General features: G+C 37.1%; 1 protein-coding gene across 6 annotated transcripts in view; it reads left to right on the forward strand.

Moving 5' to 3' along the window:
- PDGFC (platelet derived growth factor C) overlaps positions 1-22,290 on the forward strand; it is a 207,751-nt gene that overhangs the window by 160,339 nt on the left and 25,122 nt on the right. For 3 of the 6 annotated variants that reach the window (XM_070608823.1, XM_070608820.1, XM_070608822.1), the window contains one exon: positions 3,354-3,395. The exons of the other annotated variants lie outside the window; for them this stretch is intronic. In XM_070608823.1, the coding sequence (XP_070464924.1) occupies positions 3,354-3,395 (42 nt within the window). The remainder of the gene's footprint in view (positions 1-3,353; positions 3,396-22,290) is intronic. 6 annotated transcript variants of the gene reach the window in all.

Below are 22,290 nucleotides of genomic sequence, written 5' to 3' on the forward strand. Positions count from 1 at the left end.
CAAATTGAGGCCAAACGATATGTATTCAGCTTTTCTGGTTGTGTGTAAGGAGTTAATAATGTCTTTGATTTTTTTTCTTTTCCTTCATGCTAAAAGAGAAAAATAGACCTGGTAGATTGGCACTGAGAGACTGTTTGGGAAGAAATGAAGCAAAACTGAGATCAAACAGTGCAAGCTTGTTTCTGTTTGGAGGCCACACACACTGAGTGCTCAGCACACATTTCAGATCTCTTAGAAAGAAGAGGAAATTTCTTGTTTAATTTTGGAGTAATTTATAATAGATTATGTATGTTTTACTCTGTATACTATAGCATAAGCACCATTATTTTAAAATGCTAAGAAACCTACAAAGGGTGAAAAGTAATATCTTTTTTCTGATATCAAAAGACCTTATTAAAAGTTTTATTTAACAAAAAGCCTTAATGTAAAAATATTGCGTATTTTTGTCACTTACTTCAAAAAACCATACCTATTTTTGAAATAAAATGTACAAATCCAAATCTTAATTTTTTAGTGGTTTTATTTTTTATATATGAAACTATTCTTCTTGAGTATAATATTACTTGTAATATATATATATATATATATATATATATTTATATATATTTGAAGTGGTTATGAGATTTGGGGATTTTTCTTTCTCTCCTAATCTGGTTAACATTTTGAAGGATGATTAAACTACCACTGGCTTTTTTAAAACGATTTTAGTGAGTAGTATATTTTTAAAGAGTTTTAATCTAAGGTTTTTGATGAGAAGTAATGACATAATATTTTGAATAATTTATTTACTCTCATTTTACATTTAATAAATGGATCAGTTTAGATTAAGAGAAATAGATGTTGCTACCATATCAATCGACTCCATGTATTTTTATCCTCTGTCTTTATTGCCTGCACAGGGGAGTGTGGGGTGATGAATGAGCTGAAGACTCTAACTCACAACCATTCAGTGAAACTCATCTTCTTTTATGTTGCTTCCAAATTCCTTCTATTATTTTTATGATTTTCCTTTTCCTTTTTTTACTATGTGTCATCAGTGACACTTGTTTGGCTATCACTTTTTTTTTATTCTTGTTAGTAAAATTATATCCAGACAGTAAATAATAATAGAGAATAGTATTAAGTATGGTAGCCACTTTATAACCCCAACTACACGTTTTCCGTAATAGGGATTTTGCAAATGACTTGTCCACAGTGAAGTCAGTGCCCGGCCAGTGCGCACCGAGGAAGGGTGTATGGTTTCTGCGGGGAAGGCTATGAAGGACACTTGATGCCTGAGGTGCCATTAAGGAATGCATGACTGATTGCCAAAGTAGTTATTAATTATGCAGGATACAGAGAACAAAGCAGCTCAGTGAATATTGAGGTTGGAGGGAGAAAGGAGTAGGGGGGATATGTTTTCCGTCCCTTCTGGCATATGCCAGTAGATTGTTAATATCATGTAAAGAAAAGTCTTAACTGAAGGCCAAATCTGCTATTATGTTTCGGTTAAGAAAAATTCCAACTAACTCTCAAGGCATCAAATTCGTCAACTCACTTTCTCAGGAAAAGAAGCAACATGGCTAGAATAAAAATACATAGGGTAATATCATAACACTAATCCTGTAGAAAAAAACAATGTAAGAATGTACCCAAGATTTTTTAAAATTGTAAATCTTCATGACACATTGCACTGCATTACTATATTATTATATTAAACTGATTTTAACAAGTGAAAATATAGGTTTAAACCTTTCAAAATAAATTTTTATTTACCTTAAGAGAGAGTTGAGAAAATTTTGTTCATAGAATTTTTTGTGCTATTTAGAGAATGGAAGAAGTATTTCAAGAATTGTATGTCCAGACTATAATCTGAAACCCTTTTCTGAATGATTTTATTTTTATTGAAATCTGCAGTATACTTGTATATTTATGCAGAGAGTCTTGAGATGACAATATTTGATTGCATCAAATAAATTATATAATTGCTGCAGAGACTAAACTCTTACCTGGCTAAGAAATGTTTGATATATTTTTCAACCCAACTTCTTCCTCGGGGACACAGCACTCTCTTTCACGTGAAGATCACGGTCTCTCTTCTGTTTCTACTGGTTCTTTTTTGTTCCAGTTAATTCCTAGCTATCTAAGAAAGAATTGCACAGATGGTATGATTTGTAGTTAGAAAGAAAAAGACAGTTGATACCACTGTAGGAATGGTAAAAGGCAGATAGACCATTGTAAATGGATACACAAGGGGATTGTAAAATAAGAATTTGGACTAGTTCGCTTTAGATATAAAATATGAATCAATCAAACTTCAAGCTTTCAATTTGTCTAAATTCTTCTTTGATATGGCAACCTAGACCCGATGGAGACAATTGTTCTCTAGAAGTAAGTTTGTTGCAATTTAAAATGATATAATAAATACAAATAAGCAGTCAAACAAACGAAAACCCTGGGAGTTATCTAGTATAACTTTGATATCAACTATAAAAACCTCCCAACAGCTTATTAAAAATGCATATTATCAGTTAAGAGATTATGATTCTCTTGGCTTGGAGTGGTGCTCAGTTACCTGCATTTTCATCAAACATGCTTGGAGATTCTGATACAAGACATTCTCACATTGAATTTGGGGGGAGATATTAAACTAAAAACTGAGCAGGATGCTGAGTTTTCCAATAAGATGTTGAGGAAATATTTTTCATATTCAAGCAAACATGAATATATTATGGAACAAATTGGAACTCTGCATGCATATTTAGTAGCTAACATACCCATGTGTTCTCTATTTTTCAGGATTGCAAAAGGAGTGGAACTTTCTCATAGAATTAGATGGATAGATTTCAACTTTTAGTACTTGCATTTGTTATACTGACTCTTCTAAGCTATATATTAAAGCCTACCAATTTTGTCAACTGTCAGCATCTGTTACCCATGGAACTAGGATAAATGACAATCTGCCTTCTTTTCAGTTCAATACTAAGTTTGTCTGATAATTCACAGATGGCATAATATCAGCACTGAGGCATAGTTCTAGAGTAGACATTCATTCATTCTACAAAGTGATGACTATGAGTAAAACAAGACAGTTCCAACCATCAAGAACTAATCTTTCATTCTCCTCATACACTTTGTTTTACATGTAATTTTAATTTTTGTCAGAGTTATACTTGCACACAGTTTTAAAAGGCAAATATTTTTCTAAGGGTTGTTACAGAAATAGCAGTTGCCCCCACTTTCCCCTGCCCAAACCATTTTCCTGCTCCTTGAGGCAAGCACTTCCAGTTCTTTTAACAGATTCTTTTAGAATTGACCTCTGGACCTTCATGTATCATGCTTTTGTTGCTATCTCTTGATTCTTTGGTTTTCAGAACTATCCATGGACTTCATTGACTGACTTCACACTCTGGAAGGTGAGACTTTCACTGTCTTTCACCCTCCTGCCTTTTCCACACCTGTAGACACTTCCCATCACCCCATCCTTTGTTATGCTTATTATATCAAGATCCAGGTTCATTTTGAGTGTTATGGTGGCCATGTAATCATTTTTCACAGCTGAGCCGTGAAGTGTATTATGATGCATTTGCTTTCCTGCTCATTTTTGTTTTGTTTTCCCTAGAGTTTTATTTTTTGATTTCCTTAGCTTTCTGTATATTTATCACCGATTCATCCCCAAACCATTCCTCAAATTGTGTGATTCTCCTCTCAATACAGTCAGACACATGAGGTTGTCTAATAATTTCATCTTCCAGAAGAAATCTCTGCTGAAACAATCTGGTCTGCTTCATTTTGGACTGGTTGCCCGTTAGACCTGCTGCCCACCTATCCTGGGGATCTCCCTCTGTCATTATCCTAAGGATTCCCTTTGCCATTTTCTTGCATTAGATACCTGTTTGCAGGATCTTCCTCTCTCTTAGTGTCTTTCCTTGTTTGGGAAAGGAATAAAACCCCCATGAATTTACTGAGAAAAAGGAGCTTTGGAGATAAAATTTTTGTGACTTTGCTTAAGTCAAAATGCCTCTATTTAACCCTCAAAGTTAAATGAATACTTGGCTAAGTCTAGAATTTGAGTTGGCCACTTGAAAGCTGACTGGACAATCAATGCATGCGGATGGGCTTGCTGACTATGGTCTTTATTGTATTGTGAGCTGGCCGTGTCAATTCCTTGAAAACCCCCTGATTCCCTTAATCTCTTTTCTAAGGGTATAATTCTGGCTGCCAGTTCTCTGAAATGAGAGCTGAGTGGATTAAGACTGAGAGTCTCAGCATTAAGTATAATTTTTACTCAACCTCTTCCATACCCCCATATTCAGAATAATATCACTGCTCCCAACCCTGCTTGGGTTACCCAGTCCATAAGTCCTCAATTGTATTCTGTGCAGGGAACAAATCTGAACAGGGAAGAAGTCAGTCTTCTACCACAGCAGGGAAATAGATTTGGAGTATCTGATAGCTTCATAGTTTTTAACTACTTCTCCTGTTTTTGCCTCACTGTCATTCCCACTTCCGTGGGTACCCGTGGCCACCAGATTCTAGAACTTTTTGGTTGTTCTTTCATGTAAATGTGGTTGCTTCTTGGCTTTGCCCACTGCCAAACTTTGTCAGGTTTACCAAGTCAATAACTACCCAACCACCTGCTCTTTAGTTCCCAGAATTTTATTGCTGTTGGCTCCTTCCCAGTTTTCTTTGGCCTTAAAGGATTATGCATTTTCAAAGTACTGTCGGAATCAATTATTTTAGGAGAAAACAGAGCTAAAATTGCCATCTTTTCCTTTTTTTTCCTTTATTCATATAACAATGTCTTTATTAAAGATCCAATTTATATTTGATTAACAAAATATTCAGAAACTGCACGATATATTGAGGACACAGTATGTGTCATGTGCCCTGCTTTGTAATTGACTTTCAGGAGCAACTCTCCATTATCTTCCCATGCCAGATAAAATAAACCTTTATACAGGTAGCTTTGCATGGTTATACTAATATTATGTTTACTTTTTCAGTATTAGAGAGGCATAGATGGGACTTGATATTGATTAGCTCTTTAACATATCCTGAACTCTGTTTTAATATTAGTATCATGTCTAGTAGTATCCACTAGGATACCAACTATGATTCATTCATTATCCATGTTAGTTGTAACCAAGCAACTCATCATAGGATCCATATATTAGAGAAAATGCTATCCTCATAAACAGTCTTCAAATATTCATCTATTAATGTTATTAATGTATTTGAATGCTTTGAACATTAAAAAACTATAGCTTTGAAAATTTTACCTATCTCTTTAACTAAGATGACATACTTGCTTTGTTGTTTATTTAAGGTTTACTTTGAAATCACCTGAATCTGATTTTATATGTAATATAGCCATCAATTTTTACATCCTTTGACAGTCTTAGAAAAAAACTAAAAGGTAAGTACATTTAATGTTGCATACTTCTGAAGAGGTTAATTTTTGAAAGGCAAGTATATTTTAGAAAGGAAGTGCTTAATGAAATTAACTTGGAAATAGTTGAATCAAGCAGAAGCGAAGGAGGATATGTTGAAAGAAGTATTAGGCCCTGTGATGGGTGCCTTTATATTGTTTAATCCCTGTAATGCAATATTATCACCATTGTACAGATTAAAACTCAGAGAAGGTCACATGCTTAGAAGTGAGGATATTAATTGAAGTTTTCCTAATTCTGTTTAAAACCAGACTGGCTCTGGACTGGTTTGGGAAATATATGAGTAAGATCGTTGAGAAAGGAAAAACAAATGCAATATTTTCTCTCCTCATCTTTGTTTTCCTATTAAACCACTGAAGTGTTATTTCTGTTGATTATGATGTCGTGGATGCTTTATAATTTTTGAGAAGTTGGTGAACTAAATCAGAATTTACCAATTTTTTTTATTTTTTAGTAAATGATAGTGGGAATAAATATAGAGGGTTAAATTGTACTTTCTCCCCACAGTTACCTTTAAAATGCAAACAAGACATAGCTCTTTTAAAAGTCATTATCAAAGTAAACACAATGTTTAAAAAAAAAGTAAAAATGCATATGGAGTCAATATGTCACTGATCATATTTCACTTATCAGTCAAATTCCATCACTACTGAAAAATTACAGTTACTTGTGAGTACCCTAGCAAACTTTTGAGTTCCAAAGAATTTTTCAAAATTGTTTCACTAAGGAAACTTTGCAGGCTAAAATTTATACAAAGAAATAAGAAAATAAAATTGGAAAACAAACATAGTGAGGAAAACAAGACTTCCTTGGAAGTCTCCTATGAATAACTACTTAATCTATCGTTCTGGAATACGAAAGACCCATAGCATCTTTAGTTTGAAATTATGCATTTTGTGCACAGTGTCTGAAGTATAAGAGACACTCGATAATCTTTAAAATGAATGGAAGATGCAGCACAAATCTAAGGACTAGTGTACATGAGGAATGCCATTTCGCAGCTATTTGCAGGGTGGCTGCCTATAGGCCACCAGAGGCCCCAGAACTGAGAGAGGAAATTCCTGCACCGGGATGTCTTTGTGCCATGGCTCCAGGGCAAAGGTCCTGTCTCTGCCTAGGTGTTTCCACTCTAATGGAGTAAAATCAGCTTTTGTTTAAGTGTGAATAAAAGCCATTGTGGAAATCCCTGGCTTGTACCTTTCCTGATGTTCTCCACTGCAACCAGTTATTCAGAAGAGGGATTAAGGCTGTCATCTGTTACCTTAAAAGGCTATATGAATTACCTTAAGTACTTCCAAATAGGTTTGCTTCAACAAGCCAAGGTTTATATTAAAAACTGTATTTTTTCCTTTGGAAGAATAACAGGAAAGACATTGAAGTGGCAATTATCTACGACTCTAAAATAAAATCTGAGATAGGAATTGGAAATAAATGTAGATAGCTCCAGGTCAGCCTATGAAGTGTCTAACACCTCCTCTGAAATTGTGCTTTACGTGTTTATAGCATTGCTAAAGAGGAAATGCCTTTATCCAGAGGAATAACATTCTGATAGGGTGAAAAAAAGCACTTTTCCGCTGGGTCTGTGTTAATGCAATAGCATTGAGTGTAAATAGTTGTTTTAGGAAAGCCATGTGAAAGACTCCGAATTGTTAGAGACACTGCATGCCCAGACTTGACCTGAATACCTGAGGGAGGCGGTGTGAAAACAGATGACACATCCTTTGGATGAGATTCTTCTGAAGTCATCTCAAACATTTTGACACAAATATTTTCCTTCCTTTTTGGAATATGATGAGTGATGCTTTGTGGTATTCTAATCTCATTAGAGATAAAAGTAGTAAAAAGAACTCCCAAGTCTACCCAGGCATACAATGTTTTGTTTGAAAGTCGGGAGAGCCCTTTCAGATTTGATCTTCTGCAGGGTACTGACTTCTCTGAATTTGTTTACATGCTGCTTAGTCACCTTTTGGAACGCCAAGAAAATTTACTGTTTTATGACTCAATGTCAAGAGGGGTACATTTGACTAAAGTTTGTCATTGAACAGTACTAATTGGGAAGATGTGCATTCGTACTGCATATTTCACTTGATTTCCCCAAATCTTGGGATCACGCTTTTTCATTTACCCGCAGGTTATATTTTCTCTTCCAGTAGAATTCCTACATCAAAGAGCTTCACTGTTTCCTCTGGCTTGCCACAGTCTTTAGTTGGCATGAATGGCTTGGCATAATTCCATGTCACTGAGCAATTTGAGGATCTTAACTCTTTAAAAGGGCACAAAGTCTTTTGGTAAGATCTTGGACCCTCTGTTGTGGTGCCATTTGCATCTGGTTTTTACTTCCTTATATATATTGCAAGGCTGTGGCATGATGTAATTTAGCTTAAGTAAGTATTCAATCATCTGCCTTGGAGATATATGTAATTTTGTATTTTAACTGTAGGTTTGTATTTAGCTGACCCTAAAAAAACTTCCAGCCTACCTACGTAAATAATAATAGTACACACCATTTTTTGAACACCTACTATTTTATTGGGTTCTTGATATATGCCATCTCATTTAGTCTTTACAATAATTCTGTAAGAAATTATTCCCATTTTACCTAGGAGGAAGTATGCTCAGAGAAAGAATGCAACTTACCTAAGCTTCAGGGTAAATAAATAGGAAAAATGATAGTCAAACCGTGAATTTCAATCCTCGTATATAATATCTTCTAATCAACTTTTGCTCAATAAGATCCCTTTTTGACATTTTATTTTGAGATAATGGTAAACTGACATCCATTTGTAAGAAAGATCCTGTATACCCTTCACCCAGATTTCCCCAATGGTAGCATCTTGCATAACTATATGTAGTACAATATCACAACTTAGAAAGTGACATCAATGCAATCCACCAACCTCAAAAAGAAATTTTTGAGTAAATAAAAATATACAACACCGTAGGAGGTATTAAATGAAAGTGTTATATGAAAAGACTTTCATAAATAAAAGTGAAAAGGATGTTTGATTAATACACGGTTTTAAAAATGGCCCGATCAAGAATAACAGGAGAGAGCATACATTTTTGTATCATGAAATGACTTCAGAATATCAACGTAGGTCGGGAGGGAAATTTTTATTCTGACCTAGATGATGTCTAATTGTCTCCATCTAAAATTCTGTAGTGTGATGCAGAACCATTTTAGCAGCTTAGAGTAGAACATCAATCGTAGATTAAAGATTACAAAATCAAAAATAATACCTCAAATCACTCCTCTTGATGTGGGATTCAAAGAGAATGTGTGAAACATAAATAGTCACTATAAATAAATCCATGAATAAGGCTTTGCTGCTTCTGAGACAGAGATTAATGAAGTTTTAGGATGCTAAGAGCTCAAGATAGAATCTATAGCTTTAAAGGGATGTCAAGATTCAGAACTGATTGCTTAAAAAGCCCTTCATTTCTCCAGAATAGATTGATGACTTTAGGGCTGCTAAATCTCTTCTCATGCAAAATTTATATAATTTGGTTCCAACAGACATGGTATGTGGGAGTATTTACATATTAAATTTAACTGTATAATATGTATAAGTTAAACTATTTCAAAAGCACATGATAGTAATATGTGTGATATTTTCAAGGTCTTTTTTAAGTTAACAATTCAGTGGAAGCCAGTTCATGAATACATGAGGGGCTGAGGACGGTCCGTTAGTTCAGGTGGAGAGTCGTAAAAATGACACACATATTCTGTCAACATTTAATTTTAATTTCACCATACTTCATGTAGGGCCAAGACCTTTTCTTTAAGTAGGGATATGCTGATTGGAGTTTTGTTGTGTTTCTTCCAAAAATCATAGCCAGAATGCCTTAATTAGGACTTTCAGTTTGGGTTTCTTTAAGTAAAAATGAGAACTCAAAGATACCTTTTAAAGCAATCTAAGTACAGAATTCCTCTAGGATTTTATGGGATTTTTCCTCCAATATTTTACTGTTGTCTCTCTCATATCTAGTTGAACAGTAATTTTTTATAGTACCTCACTTGGTATGGAGTCCTTCTGAAGCATTCGTATGAGTTTTCAAAGAGGCAACAACTCATATTTGATTGGGTTACATAATATTTAAATGAGGATAATTACAATAACGAGTAGTACTGGGGCTAGCCTGGTGGCGCAGCGTTTAAGTTCACACATTCCGCTTCAGCAGCCCAGGGTTTGCCAGTTCAGATCTCGGGTGTGGACATGGCACTGCTTGGCAAGCCATGCTGTGGTAGGTGTCCCACATATAAAGTAGAGGAAGATGGGCACGGATGTTGGCTCCGGGCCAGTCTTCCTCAGCAAAAACAAGAGGAGGATTGGCAGCGGATGTCAGCATAGGGCTAATCGTCCTCAAAAAAAATAAATAAATAAATAACAAGTATTACTGATATCAGTAGTTTGGGGAACAAATACAGCAATCTCTCAGAAAGTGTAGAATTCAACTGGAAGCAGAAAGGATGCTGACAGCCTTCCTTGAGTTATGGATGTCATTGAGCAGCATGCTTTGCATACGTAGGAAAGCTAGCTAAACTAGGAGGTCAGTTAAGTGAAAGTCAGTTAAGATAATGACTGTTGTCCTTTGTTCACTTTCCATCTTGACACAGCCTGATCGTGCATCCTTCAAAAATTGTAAATTAAATGTGTGTGGCCAAGAGAAAGGTAATTGGTAACTCTGCCATGGTGTGGATATCAAAGTAGGTGTGAATATGTCTGGCACAGTGTGGACATTTAGTACATTTTTATTCTCTTCCATAATTTTTCCTATGATTTGGCTTCCTTATTTTTCAAGCTGCAGAGAACAGCATGGCTACCTGAAAGTTACTTAGAGTTTGAAGGAGTGAGTTTTCTACTAGTGAAATCTCCTTTATATGGAACTCCATATGAAGATGTATTGAGAGATATTCTTATCTCATTGAAAAAGCAAAATGGCTTATGAAAAATATTAAATATTTACTGAAGTAATGGAGGAGCAGAGTTTCCTTTTCTTTTCTTCCTTCTTTTTCTCTTTCCTCCTTCTTTCCTCCTCACTACCCTTTCTGTCTTTCCTTCTTTTTTTTCCAAAATGCTGCCTTATCCTATACTGCTTCTTGACTTGTGTTATTTTCAAAGTTAATACTTCAGAATTTTGTCTATACTTTACCACCCAGTGCTTACTTAGGAAACTGCCATACTTTTTTATTTTTTAAAGATTTTGTTTTTTTCCTTTTTCTCCCAAAAGCCCCCCAGTACATAGTTGTATATTCTTCGTTGTGGGTCCTTCTAGTTGTGGCATGTGGGACGCTGCCTCAGCGTGGTTTGATGAGCAGTGCCATGTCCGCGCCCAGGATTCAAACCAACGAAACACTGGGCCGCCTGCAGTGGAGTGCGGGAACTTAACCACTCGGCCACGGGGCCAGCCCCATACTTTTTCATTTTTTAACTCTTGAGGTAAAATGAGTCCTTAGTTCAAATCAGGTATTCTACTTTCTCATATACGGCACGATCTTCTAATGTAGGGTATGTCCTGATTTGACCATCTCCCTGTGCTAAGGAGAAAGGGTAGTTGAGTCTGTAGTCTATAAGCAGCTAAGCTCCTTCAACTTCCCTGGTGATGCAGCTGCCCGATGACTGAACAGTTCAAGCTGAAGAAACAGAGTGAGCTCTGATTTATTTTCCTTACAAGCTATCATAACGCACACATAACACGTAGTCATTAATGCTTGAATATAACAGTGTTTTATGATACAAATTATGTCATCCGTGTTAGCAATAGTCTTTACTCCTTGAAGTTCTTGGGTGCTCCTGAGGTGGCCTTACCTCCCTGACACTGACTTTGACCAAGATTTTTTATTGATAGGCCTCACTGGAAGGGGGTTATGTTCTTGTGGCCTTGAGTGCTGCAGATCTGGCGTGAATCCTCGCTCTTCCACTAATCTGCCTGTAGAACCTTGGGCAGGTTTTCCTACCCACAGAATGTGAATGACAAGAGTTTCTGCCTTCAGCGTTGTTGTGAGGATTAAATACCAAATGCTTAGCTCAGGGTTTGGCATACAGTAGTCAACAAATATGTGTTCCCTTTATTTTAAGGTCAGATTTACTGGCATGTTCTGATTCCAAGCCAGTCTCTCCCTAAGTCAATATTTTTAAAACTTTTTGACCAAGATCCCACAATAAGAAAACATTTTAAAGTGTGATCATGCATGCACATGTGCACACATGATTATATTTTTAACTGTGGTATATGTGTATGTATGTATTGTGGTATATGTGTATGTATGTATTATGAAATAATACTTAATATGTGAAATCACTCTTATATTTTATTTTCCCTTTTTTTTTTTTAAAGAATGCTAGTCATTGAGCTGGCCCTGTGGCATAGTTTTTAAGTTTGGTGCACTCCACTTTGGCAGCCCAGGTTCACAGGTGTGGGTCACGGGCACAGACCTACACTACTCATCAGCCATGCTGTGGCAGCACCCCACATATAAAGTGGAGGTAGATTGGCATAGATGGTAGCTCAAGGACAATCTTCCTCAAGCAAAAAGAGGAAGATTGGCAACAGATCTCAGCTCAGGGCTAATCTTCCTCAGCAAAAAAAAGAATGCTAAGCAAGAAGTACTAAACTGATTTCACAACCCACTAGATATGTCACAACTTGAGTTTGAAAACATCTGACCTAGATTGTAAAAGATGTATCATTTGTACATGAAAGAGTACGCCTTTTGGCCATTTTACTTACCTTGGTGGAAAAATATCATATTATACTAAAATATGTAAAAATTCATTCTTGTAATCCCCAAAATTGATTTTTAAAAACTTTTCCATTATAACCTGCAAAACATAAAATGGATTTTGGAAAATCTAGATTCAAAGTCTTCCATTAATGCGGACCTATTCAAAACATATTCCTTTTAGGAACTTGTCCTCAATTACTTTGCAGAATTGTACTGATACTTTAATGGTGATAGGAACTATTTATTGAATGCCTGGTTATACTCTATGATATTAAAATGTACAACTTGTTTGCAATGATATGCTACTGGTTTAGTTTACTTTATGACTTATCTTTTGAAGAACTCATCAATCCTTTAGTGCAGGAACTTAGGCTTCAATTAGTGGGTTTTGACCCAACAGTCTAGAATCCACCTGTCCCCCATAACTATTTGGTGCCAATGGCCATGAGCACAGGTGAAGGAGATTACTTCCTGCCATGCCCTCCTGCTAGCTTTACATTTTCAGTGAAACCAAAGAAGAGGCTAGAGCTACAGCTTAACGGATAGCCGTTTCATGGTAGTATTTATAAAATGCAAGAGTGTGAAATTTGTTCTCTGTGCTCTCCATGGGGTATTTCCCAACGCAGATTAAGGGTTTGGGGAAGTACAGATTTTCATTGTTTAAACAAGTCTCGAGGCTTCCTGAACTATGTGCACTGCATGAAATGAGGCCTTCAGTGGTATTTACTCTCTTTATATTAATGGTATTTCTGCCTGGAGATACAGCATTTTTGGTAAAAATAACTTGTCACTCAGTTGAGACATTTTCCTTGTAAAATGCTGTAGTTTCAAAACGTTTCTGTGCTTGTACATGCTCACCTGTTTCCTTGCTCTTCTTATGTTTTCCCATCTTGACGTGTTTGTTTTTGTTTTGAAAAATCTGCTCTGTGATTTTACCTTTGTATTGCATCTCTGTAAGATTACCACTATTTTATTACTTTTAGAACAATTTCATTGGGATACATGTAAGCTAACCATTAAATATTTAGCTAAGTATTTCTCTTGGAACGTGACTTTTAAGTTTTAATTCAGTTCCAGATTGGCTCAAGTGTCCCAAAATTACACTGCCATTTTATTCGTATTATGAGTAAATTATATTAATACACTTGCGTTTTCCTTCGTACATTTGGATTGTGGCTCTAGAGAAATCTGTATTTTTAAAATTTTTTATCAAAATTGTAAATCATATAGATATTAATATTTATATAATCATTTTCCTACCCACCCACCCATCCCCAGTGCTCTACATTTGAGAATTTCAATCTGGGGCTGGCCTGGTGGTGTAGTGGTTAAGTGCACATGCTCCGCTTCAGTGGCCCAGGGTTCACAGGTTTGGATCTCAGACGTGTCCCTATGCACTGCTCATTAAGCCATGCTGTGATGGCGTCCCACATACAAAATAGAGGAAGATTGGCACAGATTTTAGCTCGGGGCCAATCTTCATCACACATACACACAAAAAAAGAATTTCAGTCTGCTGTCACATTTGTTTTAAGCATAGACGAAGACACTAGGTATTTTCCTTGACCCTTGGGATTGAGAGAAAATATCTATAGATGTTAACCATGGGGAAACTACTTTTCATATATCCCTTTTGATCTCTATGAATAATAAACAGGAGGATTTCATTAAGCATATCAAAATTTCCAGGCCTTCCTAGAATAGATTTGAGAGTTAATGGCCAAATGGAAATAAGGCTTTCTGGCCCATCCTAGAAGTTGTATGTTATAGCATTGCTACCGTACCAATAGGTATTACAGTGCATACATATGACATGCAGTTAGTACGTGTTTTTAATATGTTTAAAGATTTGGCTTTGTATTGCAACTGTGTAAGGTTACCACCTCTAACATATTTTATCACGTTTAGAACAAATTTGTTGGAGTGTACGTGATGTAAGCTAAATGACTTGTAGAACTTTGTTCTTAAGACATGTATAACTGGTATGAAGTCTTCATTTGCACTGCCTTATGTTTAGCAGATTTAACAGTTAGCCTTTGAGTTAATGCTTTAGAATTCAAGCCTTATTTTAAACAACCCTTCTTTGTTATGTCATTTTGGTACATTATTCACATTATTTCCCATGTTTTGCTTCTTGATTTCCTGAAGCTCGTGTTCCTTATATTCTTCATAAAAAAGAAAATTCTCTCTCTCTGTCTTTTTTTTTTTGGTGGTGAAGACTGGCCCTTAGCTAACAGTTAACATCTGTTACCAATCTTCCTCTTTTTGGCTTGAGGAAGATTATCCCTGAGCTAACATCTGTGCCAGTCTTCCTCTATTTTGTGTGTGGGATGCCGCCACAGCATGGCTTGATGAGAGGTGCATAGGTCTGCACCCAGAATCCAAACCTGCAAACCCCAGGCTGCCAAAGCAGAGTGTGCAAACTTTACTACTACACCATCAGGCTGGCCCCCAAAATTCATTTTTGAGGCCTCTTAGCTTAGGTGTTTTAAAGGCACGTCAAACTCAATGCCGTCATTTTTAAATTTTCAAGTTCCTAGTAAATGCGTCATAAATTGAACATAAACGATAATATTTAGGGGCCAGCTCGGTGGTGCAGCGGTTAAGTGCACACATTCCACTTCATTGGCCCGGGGTTTGCTGGTTCGGATCCCGGGTGCAGACATGGCACGGCTTGGCACGCCATGCTGTGGTAGGCATCCCACATAGAAAGTAGAGGAAGATGGGCACGGATGTTAGCTCAGGGCCAGTCTTCCTCAGCAAAAAGAGGAGGATTGGCAGATGTTAGCTCAGGGCTAATCTTTCCCAAAAAGACAAAACAAAACAAAACAAAATGATAATATTTATACTTTTTTTGCAAGGATAGCTACAGTGCATCTAGGCCATGCAAAAATGTCTTATTCACTATTGTGTTCTCACTTCCCGGCACATAGTAAGCATTCCACAATTTTAATGGAATGAATCAGTGACAGAAGACATCTTTCATGGGTGCTCTGGTGGCAGACAAATATTCCTGTGATAGCCAATAGCACAGCCATATGTAACACTGGCTGGAAAAATGTCAGCCTCTGCTTTCTGTTGTAAACCAAAGTCCTAGAGCCTGAAGCCAGGGAGCAGCAGCCCTGTGCCCAGTGTGAACGCTGATCCTGGGCAAACCCTTAGTGGTTTCACTGAGAAATCCTTGCCACCTTCAAGATGTGAAATTGGTATTTACGTAGGAACTAAAATTTAAAAGTGAGGCAGGAAAAAAGATTCAGGTTAGATGAAATTATAAAAACTGTCCAGGTTCCCATCCTGTTAATGAATTGAATTACCCATTTCTTGAGTATTTGTTGTTAAGTGCCGCCAAGTGGACTCCAACTCCTAGTGACCCTATGAATGAGCGATGTCCACAGCGTCATGTCCTCAACAGCTCTACTCAGTTTCTGTAGACTCAGGCCTGTGGCTTCCTTTAGGGAGTCAGTGCCATATTCGGTCTTCCTCTTTTCCTGCTGCTTTCTACTTTTCCAGGTGTTATTATCTTTTCCAAAGAATCCTGCCTTCTCATGATGTGCCCAAAGTAGAACAGCCTCAGTTTTATCACTTTTGCCTCCAATTCAGGCTTAATTTGCTCTTGGACCCACTTGTTCATCTTTCTTGTAGTCCGAGGCTGCCCAAGGGTCTGTGGAGCTCTCCTCCAACACCATTTTTCAAATGGATCCATTTTTTTCCTATCAGCCGTCTTCACTGTCCAGCTTTGGCCTGCGTACATAGTAATGGGAATACAAGGGTGTGGATGATCTTGGCCTTGATCTCTAACAACACTTCCTTACACTTGGTGAGCTTTCCTAATTCTTTCATTGCTGCCCTTCCAAGTCTCAGTCTGCTCTTAATTTCCTGGCTGCACTCTCCACTTAAATTGATGACTGAACCAAGGTAAACAAAATCGTTAACATTTTCGGTGTCTTCACTGTCTACGTTAAAGTTGTGTCGTTCTTCCGTAGGTAGGATTTTTGTCTTTTTGATGTTCAAATGCAGTCCTGCTTTGGCACTCTCTTCTTTCACTTTCGTCAAAAGTCGTTTCAAGTCCTTGCTGCTTTCTGCCAATAAGATGGTGTCGTTTGCATTTCTTAGATTGTTGATGTTTCTTCTTAAGATATTTCTTCTAAAATCTAGCACCATAATACCTATACCTAAGTTTATATCATGCCATTCAAATTACATAAGACTTTCACATGCATTAACATGTTTATATTAACAGGTAATTATGATTTTTAAAAACTGAATAAATAATTGGTGCAAATTCCTGTGTTTAATTCTTAAAGTTAATATTTTTACTTAGAAAATCTGATGTGGGTTAAATTTGCAATAGACAAAGCAATGGATCCTCATGGCCAATTTAGGGCAAAGATTCTCTTTGTATTATTAATATTTGAATATTTTTACTCTATCCAAATTCATAGAATTCCAAAATTGGAAGATTTTTAAATTAGTTTTACGTATCTTCCATCTGATTCACAATCCTTTTTGCTGCACAACCAACATGATTTTGAAATTTTGGCACAAAACTGGTCAATTCATTGTCTTTTAGCTGTTGAGACCACTCCATTTATAACCAGTATTATTTTTGGAAGTTTCTTTCTTGTATTAAGCAAAAATCTTTCTTCTTTTAACTCCCTCTTACTGATCCTAATCTTCCTTTGAAACCACATGCAATAATTTTATGACTTTCTCCATTACTAATAACGCATAATCACCTATTACTTTATAACATGTTTTTATGCATATCATCTTATTTGAGCTTCAAAACAACCAAGTAATTTAGGTAGCTTATGTGTTATTATCTTTGCCCTACAGATAAATACTCTAAAACACAGAGAAAATAAGTCATTTGCCAATGATCATACCCACAAATAGTAAATGGTGGATCCAGGGTCCATGCCCAGATCTTCTAATTCATAATTCCATGTTCTTTCCATGATACTGTGTTGCCTCGAAATATCCTTTCCAGTTGTAAGTGATGTTCCATGAATTTTTCACTACTTCAGACTATGTACTCTTGGCTTCTTCAGATTCTCGGTTTGTCAGCCATGCCTCCAGTGACCTAATTTTCAGTAAGAACAGCTTTTGTGGTATTAGATGGTGTGTGTGTGTGTGTGTGTATACATGTGCATATATGCCCATGCAGCGCTTGGAAAAAGATCATAGCCTTCTGGTGGTTATATTGGTAAAATGTTTTGTAATTATAGTCAGTCATTGCACCACCCCCACACACGCCACATAGATACTTTTGGTTTGTCTTCTGTAAAATTTTATATAAACCTTTTCAAAAACAAATGTGTGCATCATTTACCATTTCAGAGTACATAGTTTTTAAGTGGAGAATTATGGATCTCATCCTTATTTTGTATATTCCGGTTTAGTGAAATCAGAAAAACTTATTTTCTGGACAGCTATTTAAGATTCACATGTGTTTCTGCGTGCACTTAGTATTTAGTTAAAGAGAAAACCTCACATGTTACCGACGTTATTCAGTCTGGCTAGCACAGGAAATAAACGCTTTCAGGTTGTGGCAGTGGACTCGATAAAACCGAAGTATTTCCAAAGTTCACTGCGAACTTGCTTTACCCGGCTGATGCAGGATTGTACCATGCTCTGAGTATCAAAGAAAGAGGTTAGCCCAGTGTCGACAATTATATAATTCTATATTTTAAACCCCAAAACAAAACTAACCACTTCCTAGATCGTGACTAGCGGCAGCACAAGCCGAAACCACAGTTGATCAGAGCGTCTAAAACCACAGTTTTGCTGGTACTAGCGTACAATTATTTCCATATATTCTGCATAAAATCGTCAGAAGCCAGAAAGTATTTCCACATCAGTGAATAGGAAAGACATTTAGAAAGATAATTTTAAAGTAACCATTTGTGAAAAACAATTGGGAAAAAAGTGACGTCATATTCATTGCGTGAATATTCATATTAGCAGACTTCAATAAGCTTCTGTAAAATTGATTCTTCGTCTGAAACTTTACTGCTTATGGCGAAGATTTCAAGTTCCTCATGCAGTTAATACTTTTAACCAAATAGTATTCTTTGAGGCTAATCGGTCAGAAAGTGATTAAAATTAGAATTTTGATTTCAGCATTTTTTCACATTGAATAAGAAGTAACATGTTGAATTCACTGTGGAGACTAAATTAGCCAAACGCTCAGTTCAAGTAAGAATTTTTGGTCTGGTTTCTGATATTGAAACTTAACTCTTTTTGTAACAAACTTTTTGTATCAGTTTGTCTTTAAAAATCTCCAAAATAGGTTAGCGTACTCTCTTGCTGAGTCTCTCATAGTCAGGTTCTTAAAGGGACCCAGAAAGAACATTCGGAAAGTTCCCGTTGATCTCAGAACACATTGGAGGTTCCAGTGATTCTGGATGGACCCTGTGGCAGTCTTCCCTGAGCTCACCACTTGTCCTCCTGTGTGCTCAGCGTTTGCTCTGGGCTCTTCTTTGCCCTCATCGCCACAGCATTTGCCTACTTGGACCCCTTGTTTCTAGGACTCCTTGTCTGAGATTACTGGCAAGTGCACCTGAAATACCCAGCCACAAAACCATGCCCCCACACCATGAGTGGTGGCCACGAATGAAATTCTGTTGGCATTCTAACTGAAATTACATTTATTTTAGATTCAAATGTATTGTAGCGCTGCTGGACAGTCATTCTATGGTTTCTTTGTCCATCCTCTCTCCCTCTCTCCAACACTACCATTTTACAATCTCTTCTTTCTCTTCAGACCTCTAGCATCATTTCTCCCATCCTCACTCTCAGATGATAATTTTGCTTCCTCTTTCACAAGGAGAAGACAAGCATCAGAGAAGGACTTCCGCAAGCTCTCACTATGCTCTTTACCCATCTATCTCATCTGTGCCTGAACATCTGACCTTCCTTCCTGTGACCTTGGGTGAACCTTGGGGAATTAGAGTACCTATTAATTCTGTCTCCTCCATCTCCTCTTGCCTATTTCTACCGAAAGGGGTGCTCCCCTACTCTTCTCTCTCTCTCTTACACCATCTTAATATTTTGGATTTTCTGTTGGTCCATTCCCCTCAGCACACAAATATGCAATTATTAATTTCATCTTAATAAAAGTATATCCTCCTGTTGATCTCTCATCAGTGTTTGACTCAGCTGCTCTGTTTTTTCCTCCCACTGGCCACTTTTTCATCTGGTTTCCAGATCATCACACTTTCTCCGTTTTCCTCCTACCTCACTCACTGACTGCTCCTTCTCAGGCATCTTTACTGGTTCCTCCTCCTCTCGCTGACCTGGAATTATGGGATTGTTCCTAGGGTCATTCCAGTTTTTGTTTTTTGTTTTTTCTTTCTTTGTGAGGAAGATTGGCCCTGAGCTAACGTCTGTTGCCAATCTTCCTCTCTTTATTTTTGCCTCCCCAAAGGCCCAGTGCATGGTTGTATATCCTAGTTGTAAGTCCTTGTAGTTCTTCTATGTGGAACTCCTGCCACAGCATGGCTTGATAATAAGCAGTGTGTAGGCCTGCACCCGGGATCTGAACCGGTGAACCCTGGGCCACCAAAGCAGAGCACACAACCTTAACCACTATGCCATTGGGCTGGCCCCCATCCCGTTTTTAATCAAGACTACTTTATCCAGATTTGGAAACCACGGTTCTCACCCTCACCTCCTCCTAATCAACACTCATTTCTTAGTCCTAGTATGGTCTAAAAGTTACAAAATCATTGATTATTTATTTGAAATTCACATTTAACTGGACATCCTGCATTTTATTTGACAACACTGCTCCCAACTCACCCAGAGTATATTCTTAATCCTTGCAGTGGCCCACAAGATCCCTCATTATGTGACCCCTTCCTATCTCTGGCCTCCTGTCCAGCCACATTGTCCCCTCCTGGCTATTCTTCAAATATATAAGACATACTTCCTGCCTCCGATTATTTGCCCTGCTTTTCTGTATGCCTGGGGTAACCTTCCTCAGATAGCCACATGACTTAAACTCAACTCCTTTAAGTTCTGCTTGACTATCACCTCCTCAGTGAGGCCATCTCTGTCTCTTTATCCTCTCTCTGCTTTATTTTTTCTATAATACATCTCACCATCTAATATGCTGTATGTTTTGTTTATTGTGTTTATGGTTGGTTTCTCCCCAGTAGAATATGTATGTACACCATAAAAGCAGATATACGTATTGATTTTGCTCACCGCTATATCCTCAGCATCTAGAATAGTGCCTGGCCCATATTAGGCGCTCAGTCCTACTGAATCATTGAATGAATTTATATATCATGTAAATGACCCTTGGATAATTAAGAGCCTATTAGTTATGGACATACCTACTTATCTATAGAGTAACAGTTTCACATGCTTCCCCTCTCAGTACCTCTCTGAAATCGGCTGGAGCACTGAGGATTTTTAGAGATCAAGGTAGGGGTGAGAGGAATAAAGATGATTCCAGAGCAAAAGAGCAAGGCAAAGAAAAAATGTGGGAAATTGTAAATTTACTTTGAACTTTATTAAACTTAACTGTCAGTTTGCATCTCCTGAGTAGTCTGGCCGTCCCCAGACCATGCGTTAGATTCTACCTACAAAAAATACCAGTTCTTGTATTAATCCAATTAGTTGATTCTGGTTGGGAGAATTTTACCTTCTGTAAATATGTGAATGTTACACTTTTTTAGAATCACTCACAGCACCTCTCGCTTGTGCTGACAAAGCTGTCCAATAATCCATGTACTTAATGCGAGCTGCTCCCTTTCAAGACTGTTATGCATCCAGTAGGTGCCCTGCATATCAGAATGAAGACAGAAGGGTCTATTTTTTAGATCTGTATTAACCTAAAGTTAGGGAACAACAAGGGAGCTCTTAGGCTCATTGTTCTTAGTCTCTTTGCCTATGCACATAGTAAAGGTCTTGTTTGCTTTATATTTTAGTTCACAGGGGCAATCATATCCCTAAGCTGTTAGGGTTCATTTCTACATTGTTCTCATGTACACCAAAAATTATCGACAGTATAATGGACCATTGTATATATATGCACAGTATAATTATTTGTTTAACAATTTTCCTCTTATGAACATTTAAGTTTTTATTTTATTTTATTTTTAGCCCTCTCTACTAGTATTGCTACAATGAATATTCTTGGATCGGACCTCTGATTATTTTCTCAGGATAAAATTCTGAATAAGAAGTTATAGGATCTTAGAAAATAAGCATTTTTAAGGCTTGTGGAAAATATTGTTGAATTGTCCTTCAGAAATGCTGTGACATTTTACTCTTCCCTATAGTTTATGAGAAGGACATTCTTGCTCTGTCTTTATCTACAGTGGATGTTAACTCTTCTCTGTCTTCAAATTCCTTTTCTTCATTAGGCCTCTTCCTTTCTGATTACAAATATACACAGATTTCTCCTCTTATTGTATTAAGGCTTCTTCTAATCTTCCTTCCCATAAATCCATTCTTCTTTTATTCTCACGGTCACACTTAATGAAATAAGTTCTACTCACTTTCTCTATCTTATGTTCCTTTTTCTTAAAGGCCCTCTTTCTTCCTTGCCTACCCCAATGAAACTTCACTATATCTAAGGACACGCAAGACTACCTATTTAATAAGTACAGTGACCTGTTCGTATCCGTCTTCCTTCCTGGCTTTTCCAACACTTTGATGTTGCTATCCTTCTCCACTTCTCAAAACTCTCTTTTCCTTTGGCTGGGAAATCACTGGTGCCTCCAGGGCCTGTAGGTTCTCTTCTGGCCCCTTTGACTGATCTATCTTAGGCATCAGCGCTGGCTCCTGTGCCTCAGCCCAGCACCTAAATATTGGGAAATCCCAATTTGCTCTCCTTGAGTATCTTCTGTTCTCATTTGGTTTGTACTCTTAGTGTCTCTAACTAACATATGTATGTTAATGACTGTCAATCTCTAGCTCTAGCCAGTCCTCAATATTTTATGCCGGGGAGGTGTTTGAAGTTATCCATTGAACACATCCATGTCAATGCCCACAACTTCTCTACTTAAAATGACCCAAACTGAACTTTTTCTTTCTTCTATCCTTACTTATTTTGTCTATGCTGGATAATTACATCACTGTCAACCCATTCTCTCAAGCTAGGAATACTTATTGTCA

Source organism: Equus przewalskii, chromosome 2 (genome assembly GCF_037783145.1).
Source record: "Equus przewalskii isolate Varuska chromosome 2, EquPr2, whole genome shotgun sequence".
Taxonomy (NCBI): domain Eukaryota; kingdom Metazoa; phylum Chordata; class Mammalia; order Perissodactyla; family Equidae; genus Equus; species Equus przewalskii.